General features: G+C 49.8%; 10 protein-coding genes across 10 annotated transcripts; 4 read left to right on the top strand and 6 right to left on the bottom strand.

The window, feature by feature from the left end:
- Positions 1-544: 544 nt before the first annotated feature.
- FOBCDRAFT_34829 (emp24/gp25L/p24 family/GOLD-domain-containing protein) lies at positions 545-1,619 on the bottom strand. Its single transcript, XM_031183916.3, has 3 exons — positions 1,267-1,619; positions 1,087-1,210; positions 545-996 (listed from the first exon to the last, which is right to left on the bottom strand). The coding sequence occupies exons 1-3, from the start codon at positions 1,474-1,476 to the stop codon at positions 674-676; spliced, it is 657 nt and encodes a 218-aa protein (XP_031039558.2). The 5' UTR covers positions 1,477-1,619; the 3' UTR covers positions 545-673.
- A 161-nt stretch (positions 1,620-1,780) lies between these two features.
- Positions 1,781-3,017, top strand: FOBCDRAFT_34832 (U1 small nuclear ribonucleoprotein C). The gene is made up of 6 exons (XM_031183917.3): positions 1,781-1,866; positions 1,931-1,936; positions 2,001-2,102; positions 2,155-2,298; positions 2,353-2,421; positions 2,473-3,017. The coding sequence occupies exons 1-6, from the start codon at positions 1,857-1,859 to the stop codon at positions 2,739-2,741; spliced, it is 600 nt and encodes a 199-aa protein (XP_031039559.1). The 5' UTR covers positions 1,781-1,856; the 3' UTR covers positions 2,742-3,017.
- A 55-nt stretch (positions 3,018-3,072) lies between these two features.
- FOBCDRAFT_34842 (uncharacterized protein) lies at positions 3,073-6,573 on the bottom strand. Its single transcript, XM_031183919.3, has one exon. The coding sequence runs from the start codon at positions 6,378-6,380 to the stop codon at positions 3,294-3,296; it is 3,087 nt and encodes a 1,028-aa protein (XP_031039561.3). The 5' UTR covers positions 6,381-6,573; the 3' UTR covers positions 3,073-3,293.
- Positions 6,574-12,263: 5,690 nt separating this feature from the next.
- Positions 12,264-13,708, top strand: FOBCDRAFT_34862 (uncharacterized protein). The gene is made up of 2 exons (XM_031183922.3): positions 12,264-12,508; positions 12,567-13,708. The coding sequence occupies exons 1-2, from the start codon at positions 12,446-12,448 to the stop codon at positions 13,296-13,298; spliced, it is 795 nt and encodes a 264-aa protein (XP_031039564.2). The 5' UTR covers positions 12,264-12,445; the 3' UTR covers positions 13,299-13,708.
- A 134-nt stretch (positions 13,709-13,842) lies between these two features.
- FOBCDRAFT_293110 (uncharacterized protein) lies at positions 13,843-14,466 on the bottom strand (the record flags this gene model as incomplete). Its single annotated transcript, XM_031183925.2, has 1 exon — positions 13,843-14,466. The coding sequence occupies exon 1, from the start codon at positions 14,368-14,370 to the stop codon at positions 13,843-13,845; it is 528 nt and encodes a 175-aa protein (XP_031039567.1). The 5' UTR covers positions 14,371-14,466.
- Positions 14,467-14,499: 33 nt separating this feature from the next.
- FOBCDRAFT_34867 (uncharacterized protein) lies at positions 14,500-15,676 on the bottom strand. The gene has a single exon (XM_031183926.3). The coding sequence runs from the start codon at positions 15,424-15,426 to the stop codon at positions 14,803-14,805; it is 624 nt and encodes a 207-aa protein (XP_031039568.2). The 5' UTR covers positions 15,427-15,676; the 3' UTR covers positions 14,500-14,802.
- A 2,845-nt stretch (positions 15,677-18,521) lies between these two features.
- On the top strand, positions 18,522-19,706 carry FOBCDRAFT_34870 (uncharacterized protein). Its single transcript, XM_031183928.3, has one exon. It carries the CDS (start codon positions 18,627-18,629, stop codon positions 19,584-19,586), a length of 960 nt encoding a protein of 319 aa, XP_031039570.1. The 5' UTR covers positions 18,522-18,626; the 3' UTR covers positions 19,587-19,706.
- An 887-nt stretch (positions 19,707-20,593) lies between these two features.
- Positions 20,594-21,686, top strand: FOBCDRAFT_201578 (uncharacterized protein; the record flags this gene model as incomplete). Its single annotated transcript, XM_059609006.1, has 2 exons — positions 20,594-21,242; positions 21,340-21,686. 2 exons carry the CDS (start codon positions 20,594-20,596, stop codon positions 21,684-21,686), a joined length of 996 nt encoding a protein of 331 aa, XP_059464898.1.
- A 298-nt stretch (positions 21,687-21,984) lies between these two features.
- FOBCDRAFT_293116 (uncharacterized protein) lies at positions 21,985-24,374 on the bottom strand. The gene has a single exon (XM_031183930.3). The coding sequence runs from the start codon at positions 24,267-24,269 to the stop codon at positions 22,146-22,148; it is 2,124 nt and encodes a 707-aa protein (XP_031039572.2). The 5' UTR covers positions 24,270-24,374; the 3' UTR covers positions 21,985-22,145.
- Positions 24,375-25,523: 1,149 nt separating this feature from the next.
- On the bottom strand, positions 25,524-27,293 carry FOBCDRAFT_239922 (transcription factor; the record flags this gene model as incomplete). The annotated part of the gene is made up of 3 exons (XM_031183932.2): positions 25,524-26,703; positions 26,769-26,901; positions 26,954-27,293. The coding sequence occupies 3 exons, from the start codon at positions 27,291-27,293 to the stop codon at positions 25,524-25,526; spliced, it is 1,653 nt and encodes a 550-aa protein (XP_031039574.2).
- Between the last annotated feature and the right edge of the window lie 581 nt (positions 27,294-27,874).

The raw sequence follows: 27,874 nt of genomic DNA on the forward strand, positions 1-27,874 counted from the left end.
AGAAAAGTTTATAAGTTAGCCTCGAAAGATATATCCAAGCATCTCCAGAGCCTAAAGCAGTTTAAACAGATACAACTCCTATAGCCGGCAAAGCTTTATTAAGTTGAATTATTGTAGTTGGCTGTCTTAATTGCAGCTTGAACCTAGCTGCACACATGCCAGCTGAAAACCCTTGGTTAAAATAGTATATAATTAACGGCGTAAACGCTGAGAGAAGCACGTATTGATTACAGGCTCAGTTTTCATTCTGCCTGAAAGCTTTTTGCTGTGTTGCCTAGATCTGTCCGGTTGAAATATCGATAGGGTTTACTCGACTGAACAGACCTCGCAACATTGAGTCGCGTGCAGTTCTGTTGGCTCAATACCTCATGTACGTACGTAAAATTATTGCTCTTTCCATGACTTTTGTTACACATGACTCTTCAAAACACAAAGATCCCAAATTGCCAAGGCCCAAACCTTGCCTTCCCAGTCCCAATCCTGCATGCTACGGATTCCAACACAAGCATGCCCGGAAACCACTAACATGGCCAATCGAAATCATGACGGAGGGACACGATCATATAGGTAGCTCCAACGCCCTAAACAGGTCTTCAGGACCCGAATGGCCGACTGTTCGAGGCTCGAAGGAGGCTCCCGACCCGATAGATGACACGCATACAAAACCAGTCTCTTAAATAAGATGCTTTGATCGAAAGTAGGCACGGAGATACATGATCTGCCAGGCCCAGAGACCAATAAGCAACCAGGTGGTGGCGATACCGAACCACTTAACACGGTTGTTGGTGCTCTCGTTGGTGTCTCGAAGCTTTTGCTCTCGGGCGCGGAGGTACTCCATCTCGGTGACAAGCTCGCCGGTGATTTCCTCGATGCGGCGGAGCTCAGCCTCAACAGGCTTGAGCTTCTCGGTGGCCTGGATGGCGGACCAGTCCTTGGCGTCGGCGCCGATGTCGATATCGAGCTCAACATGGCGGGTAGGGTTGTTGATTCGCTGGGCTGAAGAATTGTCAACATGTTAAACAATAGATTAGAGCGGAGCATGCAACGAAACCACCAAACATGCTACGATCAGGGACCATCACATACAACCAGTAACAATATTTTCAAAACAAACATCAAAGGCAGCGTCAGCATGTGATGTAAAGACGGTCCTGGATTCTCCGACAACATCTCTGGGTCGACCGTACTCGTTGCCAACGGCATCTCGAATCTGTAAAGCTATGTCAGTTTTGCTTTGTAACTCGTATGCATCTGTGCGCAACGTACGTAGAGATTCACCACCATGCCATCGCCCTTGTAACCATCGACAGTCGCTGTTACCACGACAAGTGTGTCTTTTCCGACAAAGTTGCGCACGCAACGTTCCCTCTTTGAGCTCTCTGCTTGTGCGATCAGGTCGAACTTCAGAGCGCTGGCAGCGCTAACAAGCAGCAGAACGCTGCAGATATACTGCACCAATGTCTGTTGGAGAGCCATTGCCGTGGTCAAACACTTTGTAGTAGAAGTTGGTCTCCCTCTCCAATAATCGTATTGTATCGTATTGTGGATGGTAAGTCGGAGAGGAAAGGCTACGTAGAGTAGTTCTTTAAGACGGACAAGGGGCTTCCACCTGAACTTGGGTCTAAACTGAAAGGTGTCCCAGTTGAGCTGTGCCCCACATGCGGGAGAGACACCCCCTAAGTTTAACTTGCGACCAATTATATGAATTTTGGCACCTGCCTTGTCGCCTCCATCACGTGTGGGTCCAGCCTCGTCAACTTCAGTGCGTTTTCGCGCCTGAACATCACAGTCTAAACACAAACTAACACTATCACCTGCTGATTATCTCAACAAGAGCGATCGCACAGGTTTCCAAGATGCCCAAGTGTAAGCCTACCTCCTAATCAACTATATATCTCAAAGAGGAAACTCTCGCTAACTCATATTACAGTCTTCTGTGAGCCCCGTCCCTCGTGCGCCCGAATCAACAAAGACCCCTCCAACTGACAACTTGCTCCCAGGCGATTATTGCGATGTCTACCTCACGCATGATTCCATGAGCGTGCGCAAGGCTCATAACAGTGGTCGAAACCATCTTCGAAATGTAGTTGATTATTACCAACGTGTGTCCAGTCTGGAGGCCATATTATAGTATGAAACTGACGTCCTTCACAGAAATCGGCCACGAGAAGGCTCAATCCGTCATCGACTCCATCACCTCTTCTTATGCTGCTGAAGGCCAGGCCCACGCGAATCCTATGCTTCCCCAAAATCAACCTGGACAGGGCTTTCCTCCCCCTCCCTTCGCGTTCCCAGGTGGTAAGAAACAAGATACCATGATAATTAGACATCAGGAGTACTTACACATGATAGGTATCCCTCCTCCGCCTTTTCCGGGGATGCCAGGTGCGCCTCCTGGACAATTCCCTCAAGGACTACCTCGTAAGCACATCTTTTTCCCTCGAGGACAAAATCATTTCTGACAGAATCCAGCCCCTCCTGGCGGTGGTCGAGGCATGCCCCCAATGCCCCCATTCCCTGGGCCCAATGGCATGCCTGTACCTCCTAACGGTCTTCCATTCCCTCCTCCTCCAGGCGGCTTCCCGTTCCCTCCTCCGGGCGCCCCAGGAGGACCTGGTGCTTCCGGCGGTGCCCCTCCTCCTTTTCCTGGCATGCCTGGCATGCCTCCGCCCGGCCAAGGATTTCCACCACACGGATTTGCTCCTCCCGGAGCCGGAGCTCCCGGACATGAGAAGCGATGAGTGTCATTTCTGTGGCAAGGATGAGGTTTGGGCTGATTATAGCCATAGCATTATTGGCGAATTGGGCGTTAGACAAGAACTGGGAAAATGGAAAGTATTGCCAGTTTGAGATACTGCGAGGTAAATGTTTTGTTTAATAAGAGGCGGGCTCCCGAGCACGAAATGAGCATCGGACGTCTCGCAATTTAGGTTTATTGGATAGTTACAGGACTACATGGTCCTGTTACTGCCGCATTAGTCAGGCAAATATTGTGTGTGTATATTCATGTGTGTGCGTGTGTGTGTACTGGTAATTATCATACATGAGAGCTACTCTCTTTAATGTCAAAGTATCCTCCAACCAGCTCCCATATAATATCTCTTCAAAAACAAATCCCAGTTAGCAAATCATGAGCAGTATCATTTTCATAACCCTCCATCATTCGTGTCGTAAAGCGTGAATCATCAGTCATGAACCTTTTGTCTTATATCTCCTGCAACGAACAGTGGAAACCGTTTACCTCCCCCGGTACACCAAGAATACCATCTGCGCCAGTAAACCCAATCAGTTGCTCAGCGTGATGGAGTCCTATCGAAGGGCTTGTAATGATCGCGAGCTGCGCTCGATCTGATGACTTCTCCAACCCCATCACGAACTTCCTTTGGCCCGCTTATCTTCTTGCGAAGCTCTTGTGATCGCTTCTCACGCCGTCTCTCGCTGAATTTGCGCGGGAGGTTCTGCAACTCCTCTAATTTGCTTCCCAGGGAAAGCCTTCTCTTTTCTTTGTTAGCACGCCTGTGGATGTTATTGGCTCGCCAGAATGATCTCTTGACTTCACCATCCGCTGAATGTGGCCTCTCGTCATCGTTATAGTTTCGTCGTAGAGATTCAAGACTAGACCGATGTCTCATGACTCGGAGGTTACCACTTGGAGTTCGCCCAATAGTGCGACGCTCAGTAGTGGGCCAATCATAGCTGGTGTAGTAGGAACCATCACGAGGCGGGAGGACGGCAAATGTGCGCTTCATCCTGGAACTAAAGCTTCTCTGAGGTCCTTTCGGTCGGTTGTCTACCGGGGGATATCGGTACGTCTGATCACCGAGTTCATCCGACCAGTGCAGATCACAGTCATCGTCACAGTATCCATCGCACTCGTCTGAGTCCTCACTAGACCACTGAGGGCGCCAAAAAGGGTGCAATTTGTTTTCTTCCACTGGACTGTCGTCGGAGCTAAGATACGCCGGCTCACGTTCCATAGTGGGCATTCCTCTGATCCTCCCAGTGCGCGAAAGGGACAAAGTGCGCGACAAGAAGCTCGAAGGTCTTCGAGTTGACGGTGTATAATCAACCGAGTGGCGTCGTGTACGATTGAAAGCACGGCGTACCACAGAAGGACGACGAGGGGGTTTTTCGTTCATTGACTCGAAGTAGTTACCCATTTGGGCCATTTTCTCATGAGCTGGAGTCGTTCCTGATGGGGTGGCAGGGATCAAGTTGATAACTGGTGGGTGATTGGGTGGCTCGGGAGGCGCTCGGGGATTTCGGAGAGGAGAGTCGACATCGTCGAGAGAAAACTTTGGCTGAGGAGGTGTGGTTGGAATGTCCTCTGAGGAATCAGTTGGCATTGGCACATCCAGGTCTTCCTCCGCCTCCGATTGAGTCTCGTCTGGCGACTCGGAGGGTTTCGTCGAATGATCTATCATCAATAGGGATGAGTTCTGGTGTGGGTACATCTGCACCGCGAGCGCTTCTGATACCACTGGATTGGTCCCATTTGTATCGACTGAAGCTAACGAAAATGGAGTGTTTTGCGAGCCATATCCCTTTACGTTCAAGAAGTCGTCATGGCGTTCAGAACTTGACCGACGGTGACTTTCTGAGGCATTAGAAAATGTTCCTGCCACGGGCGTCTCTTCTGAGAAGCGAAGGTCGGGCACTCTGGGTGTATCCTTCTTCTTCTTGAGGTATTCCTGCAAGGCGTTGTGAAGCTTCATACTCTCGGTTGTCAGGGAACTGGCTCTTGAACCGTTACGGCTGGTAGGAGCAGATAGAGAGGACGAGCGAGCAGGCACGATAGGTGGGTAGTCCATGGTTCTCTCATCAGAGCTTTCGGACATGGAGTAAGATCGACCTCTCAATTGACGCCGCACAATGGGAGGCTCATCTTTCGTTGATCTATCATTCAGCGTAGGGCTGGCGCTGGTGGTGCGGCTCGACTTTCGGCTAGAGTGCGACCTCAACGACGGCTCTCTGGACTTGGTTTTGTGCGATGATAGTCGACCAGGAACAACCACCACAGGTATGCCCCCTGCTTTCCAGACTTCGCGTCGAGCCCTACTGCTAGAGATAGAATTAAGTGTCGCGTTCGAGGATTGACTTTCTGACTTCGGAGCAGTTGGACGGTTTCGACCGCGTGGATCAGTATGCGATCTGTCCGACTTTAGCGAGTTTGCGGTTGAGGTGGAGGACTCATTGGTCCGGTCTCTCAGAATGGTCTGTTTTCGCACATGACGCAGTGTCCTCTGCCTCTTGGGGACTGTGTCCAAAAGATAAGCCTCCACAACAGTTGAGACAGTGGATTTAGTAGAGATGGCCGACATCCTACGTGGGTCAGAAGTTGCGATTGTGGTCGATGTAGCTGAGGGGGGAATATCACGGCTCGAGGTACCTCGCGGGAGTGTCTCCGTCAGTGTCTCCGTCGTTTGGTACAAAGGTATGCCGCGCACAGCTTTAGCTGCTTGTGTCGGTATGATTATGTTGGGCTCGACGACTCTCGCCCTATTTGGGCTTAAACGAGGCATAATAAGTGCTTCAGGCCGCTTCTTCACAGTCACCAGCCTTTGCAAATTGTGGTCCCATTCCTGCTCTACCTCACTGACAGAGCCCCAGTCGCTGTCGTTATGAGCCCAATCCCCTGCTGGTGACCTGGACGTACTGCTCCCTTCCGAGTGAGGTGCCAGGTTGCCCAAAGCCAAATCAAGGTTTTCGGGCCTGTCAATACGAGGACTTGGGTCAAAGATCTTGCGTACAGCTGGTCGTGAGTTCTGATTAACAACAGGCTTGTCTTCGTCTTCGGATGATAAAGGCTCTTCTCGCGCAGTTGTGAAGGAACCAGATTGGGATTCACCAGCAGTAGTACTTGAACCAGCACGGTCACTAGCAATGGGTCTTAGTAATTCCGGGCGACTTGTGGAATGAGGCGGCGTCACATCGGGCGTAGGCGGGCTCTTCTGATTAGGAGGCGTGGTGGGTGGACGCAGATGTGATGGCTGGGGAGTTCGTAACGCGATATCGGTCGCAGCTGGACTATTTGTCTTACCAGAGGAGTTCTCCGAGGGCTGGCGCGAATGTCTTGGTGGAGTTGGTGGTAGATCTGGACCACTACTTATCCTTCGCGACTGATGTTTAAGAGTTCGTGGGCTTGATGGATGCTTTCCATTGCCGGAAACAGAAGTGTTGGTAGCCAGGTCATGTCTAGTCAAAGGGCTAGAAACTCGAATCGGCAATTCGGAGGTCCTTTCGGATCGAGGTCGTGGAAGAATCTTGTGCTTTTTGAATTGTAATTGACTGGTCGGGCTGGTCTCATATTGTGCTTGGGGCGGATAATCAGCGGGAGGTGCCATCATGACTGGCGATGGAATAGAGTGTGCTGATAGCATGGCTTTTATTAGATAAAAGGCTTTTAAAACTTTTGCTTCGCGGCAACGATGTTGGAACGGTTTGGTGTTGGCATGCTGGCTGCCATCGGACAGGAAGCAGGGTTTTGGGACAGTTGCGGAACACAACAGGAACAGGTCAGACGGTAGTCCGAGACATGCAAGTAGGGAGGCGACGCGCTTGAAGAATGACGGGTCTTAAGCAGAGCGACAGTTGGGAGCGGCTTCGAACGCGAACTAGCACCCGAACATAATCGCAAACGTGGCTTACAGAGTTGCGTTAAGTGTCGAGCGCGACAGTCGAGTGCGCATACTGGGACGAGATGGGCGCAGTAAGAAATGTCGAGTTGTAATCACGTCAAAGTCGGCACATGAAATGACGGTGATCTTTAGTTCCAGTCACTACTGACGGAGATCAAAGGAAGAATGCCAGAGATGGAACAGGGAGGAGGAAATGAGGTGAGGTGAGATGACGAGAGAATTGGAGAGACACTGATTGAGGAACAAGAGTACCTAGGGGACCTTACCTAGATGACGGGAGAGTGGAGGAACCCAGCCATGGAAGCCCAGAAGAAGCAAGTCTTGTCTAGCCTGTCAAGGATCAAGAAGGAGGGGGCACCTGCGGGACACGCTAAAGGGCGAGTTTCTAGCAGCCCTCAGTGGTCTCGAAGACATATCCAGTGGCCACAGTGATGCATTTCACGACCTGCAGTGGCCCAGCGGCCCGGGCCAACAGGCGCGCTTCCTTCCCTCACTCCACTCCACCCCGCCCCACTCCACGTTCAATGAGGTCGAGTCACCCAGTGCAGGAAGGAGCGAGTCGTCGAGCCCTTCCATTCTCAGTGAGGATTGGCGGTTCTGGTTTCTGAAACTGGACCACTGACGCAACCTCAAACTGGGGGCCATTGTTTAAGTTTGAGGTGACATTGGATTGATCCAACTCGTTTTCTGAGTGCTAAATCTGGATCTCTATTTCGAGTTGCAGTCTCTTAGCTTACTGCTTCATGCGCAGGAAATTCAATGCAATAATGGGCGTGTTGGGCTGTACAGTCCACACTATCGTAGCACAAATGCCGAGTCTTATGAGGGGCCAACTGAATAAGCGGATAGGATCTTGCTAGAGCGTGTAGATGTTTAAGGGCGCTTCCACATACGCAAGGGATGACATTGAGTTCTTTGTCTGTAGCTCGGCAAAGCTGGGTTGTGCCGTTATGGACGTTCTATTGGACAGAGTCAGGCGTCTCAGTCAAAGCCTAGAACTCGAGGCGCTTTCTCATACTGTGAGACTGTGCGATGAGTCGAAAGTTGAATGGATGTCGTGAAGGTGAACTTTAGGCAGATGCTTTCAACTCTGTAGGTATGGCATGAAGCCTCAGAGCTCAGAGGCGAGACTGGCTACCTAGGGAGTGCAAGAAAACGATAGAATGCATCGTGGGACTGAAAATATTAATAACAGAGTACTTCTAAATAACCTTATTGTCTTGTGATACGAGGGGGAACCATGAAGGAATAGTATCCGTTTGCGGTAAAACGAGCAGTTCATACTACATATTTCTTGAGGCCGAGGTTTGTCGTTAGTAGAGGTCCGGTATTGGTTTTATATTATGATTTGATTCCGTCTTTCTCTTGTATTCACACGCCTTTCCTTGATTGCCGAAGAGCGAAAAATGCAAGGATCATAGCCTGAGCAAGAGTGCAGGAAGAATAACAAAGTGCCCCGCTCATATCGTTTGTGTGGTGGAATAAGTAGTCCCAATCAAGGTTGTCCAGGTTGATGGCTGGCTGAATGTCTCTTTGACAATATTACAAGTCTTGATTTGGGATTCAATGGCGATCCAATACTATTGGATTCCTCAGGTCGGTTGCCCCTAGCATTCGTGTGTTCGTCCTCTATATATTCCCTTTCAATGGATCTTTCCCACCATGCCGCCTGAATCGCAGTTCTGGAAGTCAACTTGAGTGCTTAGCATGACACCACCATCAAGTTTCTCATGTTTTCGGGGACAAATCCGCCGTGAATGGCAACCCAGCTTGGGTTTCTGCACGCCAGCATAAGTGTGGCCTTGACCGGCCATTCAGGATCGAAAGCACCTCTCCCACCCCGTTCACTCACCTGCCTTTGCATGTCAGGATAATCGAATCATAATCATTTGCTGCAAGTCGTGCAGCCAGAGCGATAACCAGCCTTTTTTCTTCTTCTTCTTTTTCTTCTTCTTTTCAATCTTGCGTCTTATCATGGACTAATAAGATAGGCAGGTAATTCGGCTTACTGCGTATATCCATTGACTCTTGCATGGGTAGATTGTCAAATGTCTGAGCCTGCACTTAATTCTACACATGAATTTGAATGAATAACTGATTCTCAGTCAACTCGCCGTGACCAAGTTACCATTTTATTGACAGGGCCCAGACATGCTCGATGCACTCCTTAGGAGTGCAGGCTCTAACAAATAGTCTCGACAGGTTTTAAGACGTCGGCCTCACACGTCTCAGATTCAGCCCCGCAAGTGGACGTCGGCGTAGCTGATTGATGAGCTCATGCCAATGATTTTGATCGATATGATATCACAAGGACTCTCTGTGCCTGACTACTTTTTTTTTTTTAGTTCCTACCCCTGTGTCTCGTAAGCGATGTTTACTGTGATCAAAACCCCTATGGCATTGCGTGGATGACTGCTGTGAGAGGCGCTTACCTGGAATATATAAGAGCGATATTACCTCAGGCATACGAAGCTTTGTTCTCGATACATTAAGAACATAACGTCACGATAGAATGGGAGGCTACAGTAGTGTGTGTGCGGTGCGGTATATCCAAATATGCCCAAAAACAGTATTCATGATATTAAGTGGTCGTTCCACGCCTATGAATACCATACTGCCTAGGTAGCCAAGATAATGTGTCATATCAGCTAATAGACTACGTACTAGAAGGAGATTATAATTAAGTCATAGGTCCCTATGAATAGGTATTCAGTGCATAAAACCTACAGGCGTACTGAAAGGCACAGGTGATCTTAGCTATCCCCAGAGGTTGAATAATGTAATATCCTAGAATATAACTTCCAACATTATGCATATAATAATTATGATTATTCAAGCAGTGCATTTTTTATTATATCGGCAATCGAGTCGACTACCCTGTAGCCATTCCCAGATCCTCCACCGATTTTCTCCAGAAGCTTGCAAAGGTCTCAACATATATTGAAGCGTATACTCAGCACCACGACGTAGTAGGCGAGATATCCGACAACCTGTAAGTTTGCATGTGGAGTCATACACTTGTAGTTGAGCGATCGTCCTGTTGGAACATCGAACAAGCCCGGAAGGTTTCTGTACTGAGCAGGCGCTGATAAAACAAGCAGATGGAAATCGTTGTGTCTTGTATGAGTAATTAAGGACATAGAAAAGTAAACAACATTGCATCAAGAAGATGAGACGTACGCCCACCGCTGTTTATTGACCTCGGTGTATGAAGCGAAATAACGAGAACTGCCTTCAGTTTACCGTATTTAGATACCAGAAGACACCATCTACCAGCCATCACAGCGGCATCCATGTGACAGTATACAAAACCACATAGTTTGGGACGAGGAACGATTTGCCAGGTTTGCCTAAACTTGCCGATATATCACGTGCGAGAATGAGAAAATCATTGTTATCACAAACCTCATCTCACCGTAGCGGAGCGGCACAAATTTCTTCATGCAGCACCACAGATCAACATTTGAACCAAACGCTTCCTTGCTCCAGCTCTTAGACCACTCACTATTTGCAAGGCTCGAGCGTCATGGCAGTACGCCGAAAGGGCTGCTCGGGTTGATAGACCCCCACTCACTGGTGCAGCCTGGGCCAAATCGACAGGGCAGCTCGATAAGCTTAGAGTGCAAGCAGGATGATTATGCAGAGCTTTTCCAGTCGCTGGACTCAACAGCAAATCCCCGCAACGAAGGATTCTGGCCAGGAATTTGCTCCCACGAGATCTTGAGATCCAGAAGGGTCACCGACCACTGTGTTGGCCAACAGCGCGTTTGATATCTGTTCTTGCTCACAATGGGCCGATTATCGTAAGAATCGAGGTTCAGCCTGATCTTGCAGTAACTGCGTGCGGGGATAAGGTGCGCTGATGGCGACAAAGATACGAGCCGCCGTCAGATTCGTATGGCCAGCCTAGTTAATTCCCTCAACTTGGGTATCGTGCCTTGCTGTCTAGTTCTGTCCTGGCCATACCCGCAGAATGTTGACGCACCGATGTCACCTGAATAAAGGCTAGACGAACAGCTCACGTTATGTGGCGTTTGCGAACCGATGGTGAAGTCAAACCTACTGTTCATCACGGACTTCTCCATGGACCGATTCCTACAATAGAGCCGGAGGGCCCTGTTGCGAATCCGAACGGAGGCTTGCACGTTATATTTATCAACGTCGCCAGGTCCAAGTTCCCTAAAGCTGACTGGTAGATGGAGCCTGACGCTAGAATCTGAGGCTGAGTGCCGATGAGGCTGTGGCTATGATGCTAAGGGCAAGCCACAAAACCCTAGGTCCCGACGGGTAACTTTGAAGCTGGTAAAGTTTGCACAACCTTGGCAACGTTACTCCGAGAAAGTTTTTGCTAGCATACTACGCACCCCTGCCAATGAGAGTTGCCGAGCCAGTGACTGTCGCCGGTTTTTTTCTTCTTTTTCTAAAGATACTGCAAGGGAAAGAAAGGGTGTGATCGATACGAATCAGCAAACTGATATCGAATTGATGTCCGAATGGAGATGGAACAGACGGCCGCACCTTGTAAAAGGAAGGGCAAAGAGAGGGAACAAAGAGGGCTATTGGCTACTGGGTTATTGGTAATGGTCACTTGCCTACTGAGTCACAATCACTCAGCAATTGGTCGTGTTCTTGATTTGCATGGATGATGACAAGAACCGATCCATCTCCAGACTGCATCACTCAATCATCCGATTATAGGTCACCCATGGAGATCTGTTTGGGGGATCCAATAATCCAAAATTGGATTCGGAGCACGAGATTCGGAAGTTTATCCACGATGAAGTCATCGGACACTGGAGGCCGTTGAAACATTCCAGCTATTTCGGTTGTTTCTACCAGCAATCCGGGGACCTGCTCTGAGGCTCAGCTCAGATGGGCGGGCTCCACGCTCGTGGCCCGGCAACCCCGGCGCCGGGCACAGGGCATGTGGCGGACCGCTAGCTTGGGCAAAGAACGCCATTTTCCAAGAATAGCCCTTGTCAATTCTTGATGGCAGCCTTACACATCTGATTGACCCGACGTTACGTCCGCCATCGTCAACTGGATGTTTAAGCTTTCTCACGAGATCGAATCGTTACATGCTGACATAGCCACACATGCGCATAGGGTTCTGATTATGCCACTCCGTCCTGGACCCTCCGGTCGCTTTACGAAATTCTCCAACAGGGGTGCATTGCCAAGTCTTTGGATCGCTCTTGACGGTCAGGTCAAGACAAAATTTGAAATTGTAAGCTTGGTGAGCCCAACAGCTATCACCGTGGGTCCTGTATGCAGAGATTTGCTCTAGACTTTGCTAGGTGCAGCTGTGGACATGGCATGGCCCGCTGCTGGTTGACGATAACGAGAGCCAAGGAAGCAACATGGCTCTTTTGGGTCTGTCTTCCTCTTTGGGACATGGGGGGAGTGCCGTGAATGGTGGTTAACAGCTGTCAGCAATACGGAGATCCAGGGTCTTGGCACCAGACAACCCACACCTCGTATCCATATCGCCATTTTCAACAGCCACTTCGCCATGGGCTTATCATCAGCCCTGCTCACAAGAGCTAGTCCCGTCATTGGCTTGGAATAGAATCGAATTGACGAAGACTTTAGTCGGCTCCGCTCTATCTCGCTTACCTACCCAACAAATTAGGCCACCAGGTCGATGAGATATAAGAAATGCTCTGCCTCGCCTCCAGCCCCTTCTCTCATCATCTTATACACCATCGTCTTTCGTTCAAAGATTAGCTCTGCCGATCTAGGATCTAGATACCTTGACAAAGTACATTCGTTTAAACAAGCACAACCACTAAACACCAACCACTATCATGAGGTCTTCAGGAATCATCGTCGCTGCTGCGGCTGCTGTCGCCAACGCTCACTACGAGAACGTAAGTTGCAATGGATACTATGCATATTTCGAAACTTGTACTGACTTACATGGCTTAGCCTCACGTCGGCTTCACTACTGTCTACGCCCATCCAGCCAACGTTACCAAGACTACTGAGTACACTACCAGCACGGTCTACAGCACCAAGACCTATACCATCACTCAGTGCCCCCCTACTGTTGTCGACTGCCCCGTGGGCCATGTCACTACCGAGACCATCGCCGTTTCCACAACTGTCTGCCCTGTCACTGAAGTCCCTACTGAGCCCAGCAAGCCTCACGAGCCTGTTTACCCCAACCCTACCGAGCCCAAGCCTCATGAGCCTGTACCTACTCACCCGGGTCAGGATGTTATCACCAAGACTCAGACCTACGCCTACCCTCATCCTACCAACCCTGGCCAGAGCGTGACCAAGACCATCACTTACACCGTCCCCAAGGACCATGGCCACAACGCTACTGCTGTCAACCCTCCTCCTCATACCTATCACCCTGTTCCTACTGGTGGTGCTCCCGTCTACCATAATGGAACCACTCCCGGTTATCCCGGTAACCATGGTGGAAAGACTCCTCAGGGTGAGGAGAGCGGCAACGACGATGGCACTGACAACGGTTCCCATGGCAGCAGCAGCAGCGGCAGCAAGGGAGGCAACGGTGGCTCCGAATCGGAGGACCACGAGCCTTCCACATCCTCTGATGTCCCTGAGACTGTCCAAAATGCTGGGGCTCACATGAACGCCGTCACTGGCCTGCTCGCCATTGTTGGCTTCGCCGCCGCCTATCTGATCTAAGATGGACAATTTTTGGTCTGCTGACCACAACACTTTTATAAACTTCTTACGATCCTTACATGATGCATGAAAGCATGGCATTTGGGCATGATTTGATTTTGTTTGCGAAAGCGAACGGCGTTTACAAACAGGGGTTATTTCCGCTACGGATACCAATGGATTGGGCCTAGCGATGACGGGATTGGGGATGCATTATATGAGATCCGAAAGCACATGCACACGACTTATATACTAATTTCTACATTTAATACTAGCGACCATTCATTTAGACTAGACTTTGATTCACATTATACCTAAAAAGGGTGCTTTTTTTTATTTTTTTATTTTTAAACAAATATATATATAGACGGTTGCTAAGACACATATACTATTCCACAGTTCTATTGACCTCGATTTGTTGCACTAAAGCAAGACTTATCATGACCCTAATTATCTGAAACATAAAATCATTATTAGGTTTGAAGATATGGAATACTGTCTAGCATTTTGGTCCGATGTCCAAGCATTCGGTAAATATGAAACCCATAGCCCAAACGGCTCAGTGCTATGCTTTGCTGCAGATCGCATTGAAAACCCAAGCCTGTGGTACGTCTTCTTCGTTTTCACACTCGCTCATATAACTCAAATAAAGTGCATATCGAAACAGAACCTCCCTCAACTCCTCTTTGCGTATGCTTATCCCCACTCCGATCTGCCAGTTATCTATATCCAACTTGACCCCATTTGCACCCATTTCCACAGCCCATGACTGCCCACGCAAGCCAGCCCACAGCGCCATTAGAAACGATTCGTCAACGTGTAGGTTCTGTGGCACGCTGCATCTTGGTGACCAGATAGACGGTCGTCGACGGCGTCGTTCTGGGTCTCGCGCGATCGTTACAAGAGTGTCTTGAGCAACGACCGGATCAAGAAATGATACAAGGACTTGGAAGGTTCGCTTTGCAAGTATGGTGTTGAAGATCCGGGATGTCAGACGGACTTGCTTAATAGCCGGGGCTTGGAGGTTGTCAAGGATCTGGATGATGATTTCTGTGGGGAGCGTTTCCATTGTAACGGATCGCAAGGGAGCCATCGTAAAAGGTTCAATGCTGTGTCGTCAAGTACGCGGAGTGAGTGAAGACGAGGGTAATGAAAAATAGAAGCGGCGACCTTCACGATAACGAATGGCTATGTCTTGCTCTATGTACCTCCCTATTTGCGAATAATCTTCCGACCTGATGTCTTGCCCGTCCTACAAACTCCCAATCCGTAAAGGTTCTCATGTGAGACAGCCAACAGAGTCAACGTAGATCCACCAATTTGGTCAGGTACAAGAGAGCCAATTGGTTCGTAAGGGTTCTCGTAAGGGTTCTCGTGAGGCTTGCGGGGACCGTAAGCCGACCAGACTGACTGTGCTTTTAGTCTGCCGGTATGCGAAGTGTAAGATGCCATATTTAACTGTACTCGACTAGTGTTTTGTTTCCTTGACTTCGGGTTACATTCATCACTTCTTCGAAGAACCACTTTACTGGCTAGTCTCCTCTTGCCACCATGCCTTCATTAAACGTAACCTCTCCGTCCTCTCCCTAGCCATCCTCCTCCCCTCCTCTGTTTTCATCATGCCCTCAAGCAACAGGAGCTTGTCATCAAAATGCTCCATAGTGTTCTCCAACGTCCGACTCTTGGCACCTCCAAATGCGAACGTCCTCGCAATACCTACGGCGCCAATGGCATCTAGGCGGTCGGCATCCTGAACAACGGCCAGCTCCGGATACTTGTCCACAAGAGCCCGCGTCCGCGCTGGGTCCTTAACCTCGGAGGAGTAGCTGACGCCGAGGCAGATGGCCTGGACGGTGTCGGCAAGGGTCTGCGGTGCACCGAAGGACATGAGCACGGATGCTACCATGCGAGAAGGGTCCTCGCCAGGGCGGAGGTACTTCTTGTCGCCAACGTCGTGGAGCAGCGCGGCCAGCGTGACCAAATCTTGGCGTGTTGAAGGGGTATGAGACTGGATATGCTGCGAGAGACGGAGGACACGCTTGATGTGGTTGAAGTCGTGCGATGCGTCATAATTGGACATATATTCCTCAACGTAGTTTTTCACTTTGCCAACAAGGGCGTCATCAACTGACAAGTCTTCGATAGTCATTGTGTGAAGTCTGCGACCTGAGATTGTCCTGAGGATGACTGAAGCACGTAACGGTGGAGGATCGAAATGAAGACACTAAAATTCTATGCCATGAAAACTGACCCTAGACACGATACGGAACTCCTACCAGCCTTTGTAACCAGCACTCTGATTTGAGTATCCACTGCAAGGACCATATAATGCAATCTTTAGGAGGGAAGTTCAAACAGATGCCTGAGGTCGAGTATATGACGCTTGTCCAGAGAATGTGAGACGCGATGGCCCGACGCGTTAAATGAAGGATGATCTGGAAACAAAACGGGTCTCCACGTGACAGGCCACTGGATTTCCAATTTGGACTCAGTATTGCATTGAGAAGTTCTCTGATATACCTCATAAATGAAGTCATCTGTGTTTCATTTCTGTCAGACAAAACATTCGACAGAGGTCTTGAACAAATCTCGTGATTCTCTGATGATTGCTAGTATCTACATTCATTCTTCTGTTTCTTTTGAGAAATATGATTCAATGGGAACAAAGTTTTTGCCTGGAGTTGAAGCCCTTTGTCCACATTTCACCGCTTGCCCGCCTACCTATCTATATGTACCAGGTAGTCAGGGTACAGTTGTATATGAGTGCATGATTATCAACTTGTCCCACGGTATAGGCATTGACTGAGCTGAAACATGATTCAAATGTCTAATAATAGACATTCCAGTATGCTGTCAAATCCTATCATTACTCGTTACTTGTAGGCTGCTATGATTATGCTAGATACACTGGATCTATGCCATGCAGCATATCGATGGTGGGTATTATTCTTCATGCACCTCAAGACAAAAGCATGTCGATACGAGCGAAAAATTGTCATCTGAGAGAAAGTTCGTGGCATGCAAGACCATCTGAGTGTAACCTTTTGTCAAGTGATTGGCACGCTCTGTAGGAAAGTCGTGTGCTATACTGTCGATACAGTATCAATTAGAACGACAAAAGCCCAGACTCACTGTTCGACATACCGATCACCCATTCGATCAAGCAGAGGAAAGGTCACGCTCTGACCGAGGTTCCGCAACGGGGAACCTTTATCTGTATCATGGAGTCCCCCTCCTTCAACAGGCAGCCATCACAGGGAACGACTTGATTACCCTGGCCTCTCGCGGTGTCAGAAGACTTACCTAAGTACCTTGGTAATTATATTAGGGTAAAAGAATAAACTGGTCAAAGTGCCTGCTAACTTTACAATGAATTATATTAATACAGCCTGAGCCTTTTTGTCATTTAGAACTTCAGTCCTTAGTTTCTGCCGGTCCCTAACCTGGTAAATAGAGCGGTGGTGGGTGACTTCGTGTAAGTGTGACGGACCTCACATACCCGCCGAAGCTAAAAAGCATAGCATGCATAGATATGGATATGAGAGGACCGATGCTACCGATGCTAGACCCGGGAAGGTAGAAGGCACCGGGCACACGCGGACGGGCCGTAGAGGGCGAGATGGAGAAAGCAGGCTTAGACCCATTATGCTTATCGCATGGGCATCTGGCTTGGCATATTTTATTTTGTCTTTGAGTCAAGGTCATATACCTCAATGATGGCCGTGGCTTGTTATCAGAGATTTCTGTCTGCATAGGAATGAGGAGCCCTTCGGGGATGTGAGCAGAGGTGGCTGGATACGGGGATACAGATAGACGAGGCCTCTATATGTACTGTATGTACCTTGTAGGGGAAGGCCACCGCCAATTCGCATGTCTCTCTTCTGGGCCATGTACTCTGTAAGCGTAGCGCAGACGCGGCAAATCCACACTACCATTGTCGACTTGCATCTGAAGCGTGATATGGCGTACATACTACCGCCAATACGACAACAGCGGAGCATAAAGTTCCGCCGTGATTCTGAGAGCAATCCATCTAGTGAGTCAATTCCTGACTCGTCCAATTCTTCAAGCCGGCCGCATGAACTCGAGGGTTGCACTACAGTTCGCCCGACTAGAGAGCGGCCCAATAACGGCCAGAGGTGTCGAGCGGTGCAGTGCAAGTCAAAGGCAGAACATTCCGGCAGATGCGAGGCAAGGCGATGCGATGTGCGATGAGCTCAGGCCCTGCATGATCCATAGATTTCAATGTGCTGCTGAGGCCACGAGAGCCGACAAATCTGGTGTCTAGACCATACAAGAAATGACACTGATGTTGCGTCCTTGCATGGCTGAAATGCAAGTGGTTGACGACTGTTGGTAATTGGCCGGGCTGCAGCGTGACGAGAGGTTGAATCTAGCGGTGCCACAAGGCCAATGACGACGTTGGAATAGACGCTCTACGGGGGTCGCTCTTTGGGCCTATTTAGCGGTAAGGGGCTTCTGATTGGCGCAGTGTTTCTCCCCGCTCTGGACGGGCTGTCTGCCTTCTGGGGCTGCTTCTAAATATCGCAGCATTTAGCATGGGTTGGGCTCCACTATTGATGCACGCACTTACTTGATCCACACTTGCTTAACCGCCCACGCTTGTCCCGGGAGGGAAGAGGGAACCGTTCAATTGTGATGGGTCGAGTGATAGTAGATGACATGAACTCGGCATTTCCTTGTCTGCAGTCCGTGATTGGTTGTCTCTGCAATTGAAGAGTCCTTGTTTCTTGTAAATTTGTGCGTGTGCGTATGTGTATGTGTGTGTGTAATTCGTAATTCACACGGCAACAGATGTTATTGACATTGGGTCCATCACAAATATCCATCCACATGATGATGGATATTGGATCCATGCAAAATGGCTGTGGCCGCTGTACACGGCCGTTCCTTATAAACAGGACCAACACCCGCCCCCAAAGCCTCTCTTCTTTTTTTTTCTCTTCTTCTTCAGCAAGTCCTATTCAATCGCAAATCCTGTTTTTGTTCTTGGGTCTCTTACCCTTCCCCCTTTGTGTTTTCGTTTGTTCACCGTGGAGCCGGTCTCTACTACTATCATTCTAATTTTCGTTGTCTCTAATCAAAGATATCCGTCAACTCCAAAGCTTACTCAATAAGTTGCTGGCCAGCTTAGAGACATCAACCTTTAACGATTATCCTGTTTTTTTTTTGCTCGTCCCGCCTGTTATAATCATCTAATTACAGAAATCACGGATTTCACTTGCTCGCGCCAACTATCAAACAATATTGCATTGATCAAACTTTCATTGTTCGCATCATCGACTCACCAAACAACTCAAACGCATAATTGAATCAAATAAAAGCAAAATGTCGGCTGTTCAACTTTCTTTCTCTCTCCGCGTCTCCTCTGGCGTTAAGACTGTCCATCTTCTCGGCTCTTGGGACGGTTACGTCGGTCAGCTCCCTCTCTCCAAGGACAAGTCTTCCTCCAAGTCTGGCTCCTGGAAGGGCACCTTTCGATTCCAGAACTCAACTCTTGAGGCTGGCCAACGATACTGGTACTACTATATCATCGATGGTTACCATGTTGCCCACAACCCCAGCGTCACCTCAACCATCGAGCCCACCACTGGCCGTGAGCTGAACGTTCTCGACGTTCCCACCGACTCTCACAAGTCTTCGTCCCACCGCTCTTCATCTTCCAAGTCTTCCTCCAAGTCATCATCTTCTTCTTCCAAGTCCTCATCCAAGTCATCGTCGCACAAGTCTTCCTCTAGCAGCAAGAGCTCTTCTCACTCCTCCAAGGACAAGGAGTCGCGATCTTCGCGATCCTCACGCCACAGCTCTAAGCTCTCAGTTGACATCCCCAAGGGTCGCCCCCTGTCAATCTCCCAGATCCAGGCCCCCAAGCCCATGTCTCCCCATGCGACTAAGCACATCTTGGATGCTTCCTACTACGATAACGAGGAACTTGAGGAGCTTGCCGACCGCTTCGGCAGCGCCAACATCGAGGACGAGTTCATCACTGACTTCAGCACATCGCCAATCTCCTCCAGTGGTTCTTCTCTGTCCTACCGCTCCGACAGCTCTTCACCCAACTCGTCCCTCTCTGGCTACAGCACACCCGGATCCGACGTCAGCTCTTGCACTTGCGAGCGCTATGGTATTACTCGCAAGGGCGAGCGTGTCAAGCTCGACTGCGGCGGATCCCGCTGTGGCTACGATGATGATAGTGATTCCATCTGCTCTAGTGGCAGTGAAGACGAATATGAGTATGAAGCCTCCGTCTCGCGCACCAGCTCTCGCCGCCACGGCGTGGTCGCATAAACGCGCCAGTGTGTGGAGGGCTCTGTGGCAACAGGTTGAGAGAACCTCTAGCCGTTCATTCTTTAAATCGGGCATCCCCTGGCAGCACACCAGCGCCGGGATGACTCGACCTATGTTGTTGTGGTAATATCAGCAATCATTTTTCTGTTCCGACCTGCGTCACGCTGTAAGACGTGGATGGTACGCCGAGCTGGCCTCGTACGTTCCACCGCGCCGATGCGTTGATCGTCAGCTAGGTCGATGCTGCGGCCGTTCGGCGCAGTCCTCTCGTGGCTGCGCAGACGTAATTTTTCTTCCTCACTCTGTTGGTTCTTGAGTGAGCTGGGAGTTCTCGAAAGAGGCTGCCCCAGAAGCAAACAATGTCAACGCATGAGAACCCCATCTGTCCTGACGATGGGATCCCGTCTCTTGCAGACAATATCTGGATGTGGTTCAGGGCCTGGCGATTGATGAAGGTCTAGACTAGCCATTACGAAGTATGAGGTGGATGATGAAGGACAGTCATGAGCAACGATTTAATGAAGGAAATAGCTTAGCTGTCTAGGATAGATGACGATTGAATCTATTCATGAAACGAGATACGAGGCCTTGAGTAATAGAGCAACGTGATGATGCATAGCTATCGATTTCGGTCTTTCGGTTCAATGTTACTCCCCATCATATTCCACTTCTACTAGGTACTTAGGTACTAAGGTAGGGCCTTCAGGAGGCGGGGATCCAATCTTATGGCGGGGTAACTCCCTATCATCTATTGGACATTCATGTATTGCCCAGCTGTAGTATCACAAACTCATCTTCACCGTACTTGTAACGTCTTTTCTACACATGACATTGCATTGATATCTCTGGTTTATGTAAGACGAGGCCTGAGGTCACCAGTGATTAGTCTCAAATTCAATTGAGTGCGTGTCAATTTCTTCCTCAACCACGCTCCGCTCCTTCGTTCATTCGTCGAGCTTCACTTAACACCGACCCGATCTCAAGTGTAGCATCACCCAACTGCAAATATGTCCGACGAGCAAGTCATACTCCCCATCATCGACTCCCACATTCACCTCTACCCAGCGTCCGAAACCGACTCCCTCGCTTGGTACACCCCCGATGGCCCTCTTGCCGGCCAACGTTCCCTGGAAGAATACCGCGAAGCTACCTCTTCGGCACCGTCTCTCCTAGGCTTCGTCTTTGTCGAGACAGACCGCAAGAATGATGTTGAATCTGGCGCATCCGATGGCTCTGGCTGGGAGCAGCCTTTGGCTGAGGTCTCATGGCTCAAGCGTGTTGCGCTTGGCCAACCGCGCGAAGGAGAGGGCCACAGCCCCGAGGACGCAAAGTTGTGCCTTGGTATTGTGCCTTGGGCGCCGCTGCCAAGCGGTCCTGAGGTTCTAGAGCGCTATCTTGACCGAGTGAAAGAGGAAGCCGGCGATGCTTGGCCTAAGATCAAGGGGTTTCGCTACTTGCTGCAGGACAAGCCTCATGGCACCATGCTGGACGATAAATTCATCGAGGGCGTCAAGCTTCTTGGCCGACGAGGATTCACCTTCGATGTTGGCATTGATCAGCATCGACGTGGAAAGAAGCAGCTCGATGAGGTGATCGAGTTTGTTGACCGTGTTCACGATGGTGTTCCCGAGGAGGAGAAGGTCACACTGGTGTTAAGTTCGTGCAGCCCTTCTCCTTCCCCTACTTCATTCTAACAGTGTCTCCTTAGACCACCTCTGCAAACCCGACTTCAGCATCTATAACCTTACATCAGACCCCAGCTTCCACGCCTGGCGCACTGCCGTCTACACCCTCAGCAAAGACTCTCACGTCTATATGAAGCTCTCCGGTGGCTTCTCCGAGATGCCTGACTCCCTACGAAACCAGGACCCCAACCATATCTTCGAGGCTACCCTCGGTTGGCTCGGTATTGTCCTCGCCACCTTTGGCCCCGGCCGTATCATGTTTGGGAGCGACTGGCCTGTCTGCACTGTCAACACCGACAATGCCTGGCCTAGATGGCGCAGCATCGTTGATCGCATGTGTTGGATGGCTACGCTGAGTGATGAAGAGCGCGCAATGATCTTTGGCGGTACGGCCAAGAAGGCTTATGACCTCTGAGCCGAGGAACGGCAATATCAGGGCAAATACTATATATATAAAAGCCTAAAGAAAGCTTCCTTAATGAGATACATGAGTGTAAATAAACGGAAATTCCCATAGCAAAATAATCATAACCCTTGATGTGAACGGATCTCGTGATTCACCTCAGAGACGATTTTATATCCGGCCTTTTGATAGAAGCTCCATATCTCAGGAAGAAAAAGAAAATCAACTATGTTCGAAGAACTCCAATCTACAACTAACATCCATTGTAAAATGCAACTCCGGGCGCCCATGACCATCAGTCGTAGAAAACGTCAATAAACAATGTCATGCCAGGGCTCTAGAGTGAGCTCACGGCCTTCTCCGAGCATATGCCACGCAGAAAAACAGGCTCTAGTCATACAGTTTTATGTGTCATTAGTTTTCGCGTTCATCTGCCCTTTTGAGGCTCATTGTGTTTCTCCCCGTCCAATACTACTCTGCTCCACGTCCCCGGTAATTGCCCATCTTCTCAATGGAGTTCATAATGCCGCTACGGGCCATACCGCCTGGACGAGGCAAACCACCTGCGCTCTTTGTTCGCTCGTGAGGTGCTCGGAGTCCTGAACCTGGCGCGCGTAGTCCTGAAGCACGACTAACACTGCTTCTAAAGTGATCTGCACTTCGTTTTGGCGTCTTAGTCTCAGGCTCTCGGTCATGTTGTCTCTCATGAGGGTAACGAGACGCAGACGGAGGCTGTTGAGGTTGTTGCTGGGGCTGAGACTTTGGTGTCTGCGCAACAAAGCTCTGCATGCTCATCATCTCCTCGGCAAGTTGCACAAGCTCTCCCTTCTCTACGCGCTCCTTCTCCAGCATACTGCGCAGTGACTCGTTGTCGAGCTGTACTGTATGGACAACTGCCTCAAGTCGTTGGATATCGGCGTTCAACTCCTTGATTGCTGCGCTGTCTCGGACTGCTTGGGCCTTGCGCTCATCGGCCTCAATGCTGTCGGGCTCGACTCTGGTCATTGTTGTATTTCGGCAGACGCGCAGACGTTCGTTCTCCTCGACAAGTTCTCTAATCCTGCTTTCAAGCTCATGGACACGCTTCTCCCACCGAGTCTCGTATGACTTCTTCAGGGCAGTGACCTTAGATTCGTGCTTGCTCTTATAAAGAGCATGAAGCTCACGAGCCACCCGCTCGACTGCAATCTCAACTTCGTGATTGGTGTCGTTTGGGCTCTTGGGCTTTTCGGGCGACGACTTGTCGGTGTCTTTCCCGGCACGCATACCCGCCATCTTACTCTCCGCCTCCTGGTGCAACATCTCGGCTGCCTCACGTCGCTTCTCACTCTCTTCCAACTTCTGTTCGAGCTCTTCCTGTTCTCTTTGGCTCTCCACAATTTCTTCCTTGGCCTTCCGCAAGACATGTTCCATCTCACGACCTCGGTTCTCCCAACCCTCTTTCTCAGCAGTAAGTTGCTCTTTGATAGAGCGTTCCTCGCGGAGCTGCTCCTGGGACTCACCCACTCGCTTCTCTGCATCACCAACTGCGGCCTTGAGCGATTGCACTTCGGCTTCCTTACCACTCAATGAAGCTTTGAGTGAGCTGATCTCTGACAGAAAGTTTGATTTGAGAGACTCGAGTTCTCTCGCGGTGATGCTGGGGACGCTTCGAGGTGTAGGCATAGGGGGAATATCGAAGTCGATGAGGTTGGCAAATCCGCCACGAGAAGGCGTCGCAGTTACATCAGGTGCTGTGCGAGATGGAGAAAGCCCGCCCTTGGCCGGTGACTTTTGGGGTGATCTCTGAGGAAAACGCAGCTGCTCTGTAAAGTCCAGAAGATTCGTTGTGTTCCCTGAGTCGTGTCTCGGTCTGGCTCGTGACGTTCGTGATGGGGAGGGATCAGGTCGTGTGTTTGCCCGAGGCGTGAGACTACCCATATCGGACAGTTTAGTGGGACTTTGGCCGAGTTTGGCAAACATGGTTAGGTTGGGCACAGCCGAGAAGGTACTGAAGGTACTGATCGCTGTATCGTCAGGGCATACGGAATCGTCGACCTCCATTTCTCCACAAGGGTTAACATTGAGGGTGCCAGTAGTGACGTCCATGTCGTCCAGGCCGTCTTCCAGGACGCTCTGCTCATCTTCAAAGATCTCAATTGCGCGCTTGAGGCCTTCGTTTTGTCGCACTGCATCCTCTAGACTCATCGTGCTCTCTTGGGAGGCAGCGCAGGTTGTGTCGAGAGGGTTGCTGATCTTAACAGGAAAACGCTTCTCAGGAGACACCTTTCTAGGGCTACGAGCGTTGGGGCCTAGTCTATCTGTTGGTCTTCCGTCTCTCACCTCTCGCTGGTCGGTGAGGATCTTCAGCGGTGAAAGGGTCGCGCCAGAGAGGACTCGGGAGTGTCGTGATTTTGAGGGAGAATGGTTCTCCTGATCGGAAAGTGTAGTATCGTTGAGGGTAGACACGAAAGGAGATGATCCCTGAGAGGGTTGGCTCTGTGATTCTGAGGACGTGGAGACTGTTCGTACCTCGTAGGAGTCGTACCGCTGAGCAGTAGCTGGTGTCTGGATATTGAGATGTGAATCTTGGGTGGGCGACAGTGGTGTTTCCATTGTGATGCACGCTGAATCAAGGAAGTGATAATCAAACAGTCAATGTGTAGTCACAGTTCCAGTCGGCAGAGGATATCGTTGACTTGATAGTCTGGTTCAAGCCACTTTTGAGCAGTGTTGCTTGTTTAGAAAGTCAAGTTCAACGGTCACCCGCTAACACCCAATATGTTGACTTTAGGTAGTTGACCCGACAACAACCAACAGTGGATCTCTCACGTGGTAATCATAATCATCATTCAACTACCTTGTAAATGGTTTCTAAGGTAAATACCAAGGTAAGTAGTTACAGGCAAGACGGCATGACATTCATTTCACCTACCGTTGCTTGGTTGCGTTATGACATGCAAATATTCCTTTCATCTCACAAAGCTATTACCAGACTGACTTGGAACTTAGGCACCTCTTTGCCCACGTACGTGCTTCAAACACTTCTCACATTCACTTTGTATCACTCATCGCCGTGACACATTTACACAGGAATCTTGGCGCATATGATCCAACTCTCTAATTGTATCTATTCTCGAGAAAAAAAACAGCTTTTATTGTTCCCTCATAATTCGTTACCTAATAAAGCAACACTTCCAAAAAAAAAAACACACATATCGTCTGTGCCCGCGTTTTCTGGGCCACAGTGAAACGCGAGCACATAAGAAAAGAAGTGAAGAAATGAGAAATGTAAGATCGTAATTCGTAATTCAGAGCCTTTCCCAGGGTTTCCCTTCGGCGTCTTGACTTTCCAACATTTTGGGCTTGCCAAGACAGCTCAGTAAACAAGGGTCCCCTCCAAACTCATCATTCCCGCCTGGGCTCATTACAGGCAGTACTGTCCCATAGTATGCGATCATATCGCATTTCGGAGTAAATCATCGAAGGAAAAACCTTGCTGCAGTGACTCTTTCCAGAAATTAAGCCTCCATGCAGACCGTGACTCATTAGTCATTGTATATCCGTGACAGAGCATGCTAGATCAACAAAAAATCGGAAGTCGTGTCGTGAACTCGTCGGCATCATCTTTGGAATCAAGGGCTTTCCGATGAGGGACACTCCAGTGCCTAACAAAAAAGGAAAAAAGTTCTTTTTAATGGGAAAAAAAAAAGGAAATTGAAAGAATGTGTTATCATGTCCCTGATTGTCGGAGATAGGACGTATCATAATTTTCGCTTGCACTGTTGAATGAGTGCACAGGGGAGATGCCACTGTTCCTTGCAAAACGTCGACAACAAAACACCGGGGGTCATCTATCGGCCCTGAAAACTAACCGAAAGATTGTTGTCTTCGAGGAGCGCTAATGGCAGAGGGAGGCCGAGCGCCAGTATCATACACCGGGGCAGAAGGATACGAAGGAGACGCAGCAACAGTGGATGCAGGTCGAGCCAAGTTGTCATAAACAGGAGCAGGGGCATAGGTAGGAGAGGTGCCGATGCTAGAATGAGGGCGGTTCATGGCGTCATACTGGGGAGCAGGGACACTCGTCTCCATGGTCTTGTGTCGCTTCAGGTCGAAGTTGTTCAAGTGATCATGTACATTTGGGCCAGGTCGTGGCGTCTCCGCCTCATCATCTCGTCGTTTGTATGGACTCATGCCATTCATGACACCGGGCTGACCATACCCGTTGTGCAGGGTGTAAAATCCGCCAGGAGAAACCATGCTGTCATTCGATGTTATGGTTTTACGCCGCTTTACTTCGAAGTTGCCTGCGGAATCATGTCCATTGGGACTTGATCGGTGAACATCATCATCCTCATCTCGACCTCGCTTGAGCATACCCCCGTCTCCATTAGCAAGAGGCTGATGATGAACGTTCGGTAGAGGCTGAGCATATGCATTCGACAGACCAGGCATGCTACCAGGCATGTTGTTCATGGTGTCGTGTGCAGTATGCGCTGACCTATGAACCTCATCATCTTCATCTCTGCCCCGCTTGAGCATATCTCCTCCATTCTGCATAGGAGGCTGATGTACATTCGCAAGGGGAGGCTGTTGAGGGTATCCATTAGACATTGCATGCATGTTACTCATAGGATCATGTCCATTAGAGACTGGTCGGTGCAGATCTTCTTCTTCTTCTCGTCCTCGTTTGAGCATACCACCTCCATTTGGCATGGGAGGCTGGGAACCATTTGTGAGAGGCTGGGGAGTGCTTGCAAGAGACTGAGGACCATTTGCAAGGGACTGAGGAACGTATCCCCCGGTTGGCAAACCAGGCATCATGGGGTGGTGCTGTCCAATTGAGGGCAAAGCATTGGGAGCAGCGGGTCTCTGACCACCGAGTCCTTCGTGCTTGCGGCGCTCGGCAGCTGCCATGACCTGACTGGTCCGGTTCGAGTTCGACGGATGATAAAGGAGTGCCCCTATGTTGTGGACAAACAAGGGGAAAAGGAGCTCTGTGATCTTCTCCTTGTTCGCAAAGTCTAGTGCACGGTCGTAAGGAATCCTGAGCCATCGTCAGTTAAACATCCAGCAATGGGTCTACAGATCCAACCACATGGGGATACATACCAGACACCTTTTAAGTGCATGGGACCAATCTTGACGACGTGGCGAACCTTTTCGCTTTTCAAGATGCCGTCCCTTCGACCTCGAGTCATGCCAGCGACGTTTAATAGTTTCGTGCCGTTAATCATGTGGTTATCTGTACTTGAAGTCAGCTGCTGTATAGGGCGCTTAGGGGCATCAATTCTGACCTTCTCTCCGTGCTACACATATACCTCTAGCTTCCACCTGGAAGCAGAGGCTGCCTTCATCTTCCCACAGGGTAGCCGTGACTCTGGGCTTCATACCGGGGGGATTATGCTGGCCAGTTGTGTCGAAAGCGCCATTATTACTACTGTTACTGTAACCTGGCTGCTGCATTGCTCCTTGGTTGCTGAGCGCTGAAGGTACTGGCAGTACATTCTGGGGCGCGGGCATAGGAGTGGAGACCGCAGTAGTTGGAGCACCATTTGTAGAATAACCATAGCCGTACTGTGGTGTCGAGTAATGGGGTGAATAATACATGTCTGGCTGGGGATGGCCTTGGTTCATCGCGGAGGTGTTGTTGTTGTTTTCAATGGGGGATGATGGGGTGCGGCTGGTCTCAACGGTCGAGATACGGCGGTTGAGCACTCTGTTAGAGATAGAGGTAGGGCTGGCGTAACGTTAATATGGCAGCACAATTGCGAAGAGGAAGCAGTCGAGAAAGGATGACTGCAAACTCGAAGGAAGAGGAGGTGGACGGCAAAAGGGAAAGAGACCGGCAAAGAAAGAAAGAGAGAGAGAAAAGAAATAGAAAGAGAAAAGGAAAAGGAAAAAATCCCGAGAAGGTCAGGATCTTGGTGGTGAGAGGCAGAATGAAGAGATGGAACAGAGGAGGCAGGTGAGGTACGTACCTCAACTTGCTTGATCAATGGCCGTGGTAGAGGTACCCTCAGTACCCTCAGGGCCTTGAGCAATACCCGCCCCTCAGGCAGGCAGGTCGGGACGGGGGGGCAGACAGGCGATGGGGGAGTGCACTTTGGTGAGGAGTGTGAGGGAGTGTGGAGCATAAGAAACAGAATCAGAATTCATCCTTGGTGAGAAGGGAAGGGTGTGGCAGATATCCACCACAGATCCAATCCTATCAAGGG

Source organism: Fusarium oxysporum, chromosome V (assembly GCF_013085055.1).
Source record: "Fusarium oxysporum Fo47 chromosome V, complete sequence".
In the NCBI taxonomy this organism is placed as follows: domain Eukaryota; kingdom Fungi; phylum Ascomycota; class Sordariomycetes; order Hypocreales; family Nectriaceae; genus Fusarium; species Fusarium oxysporum.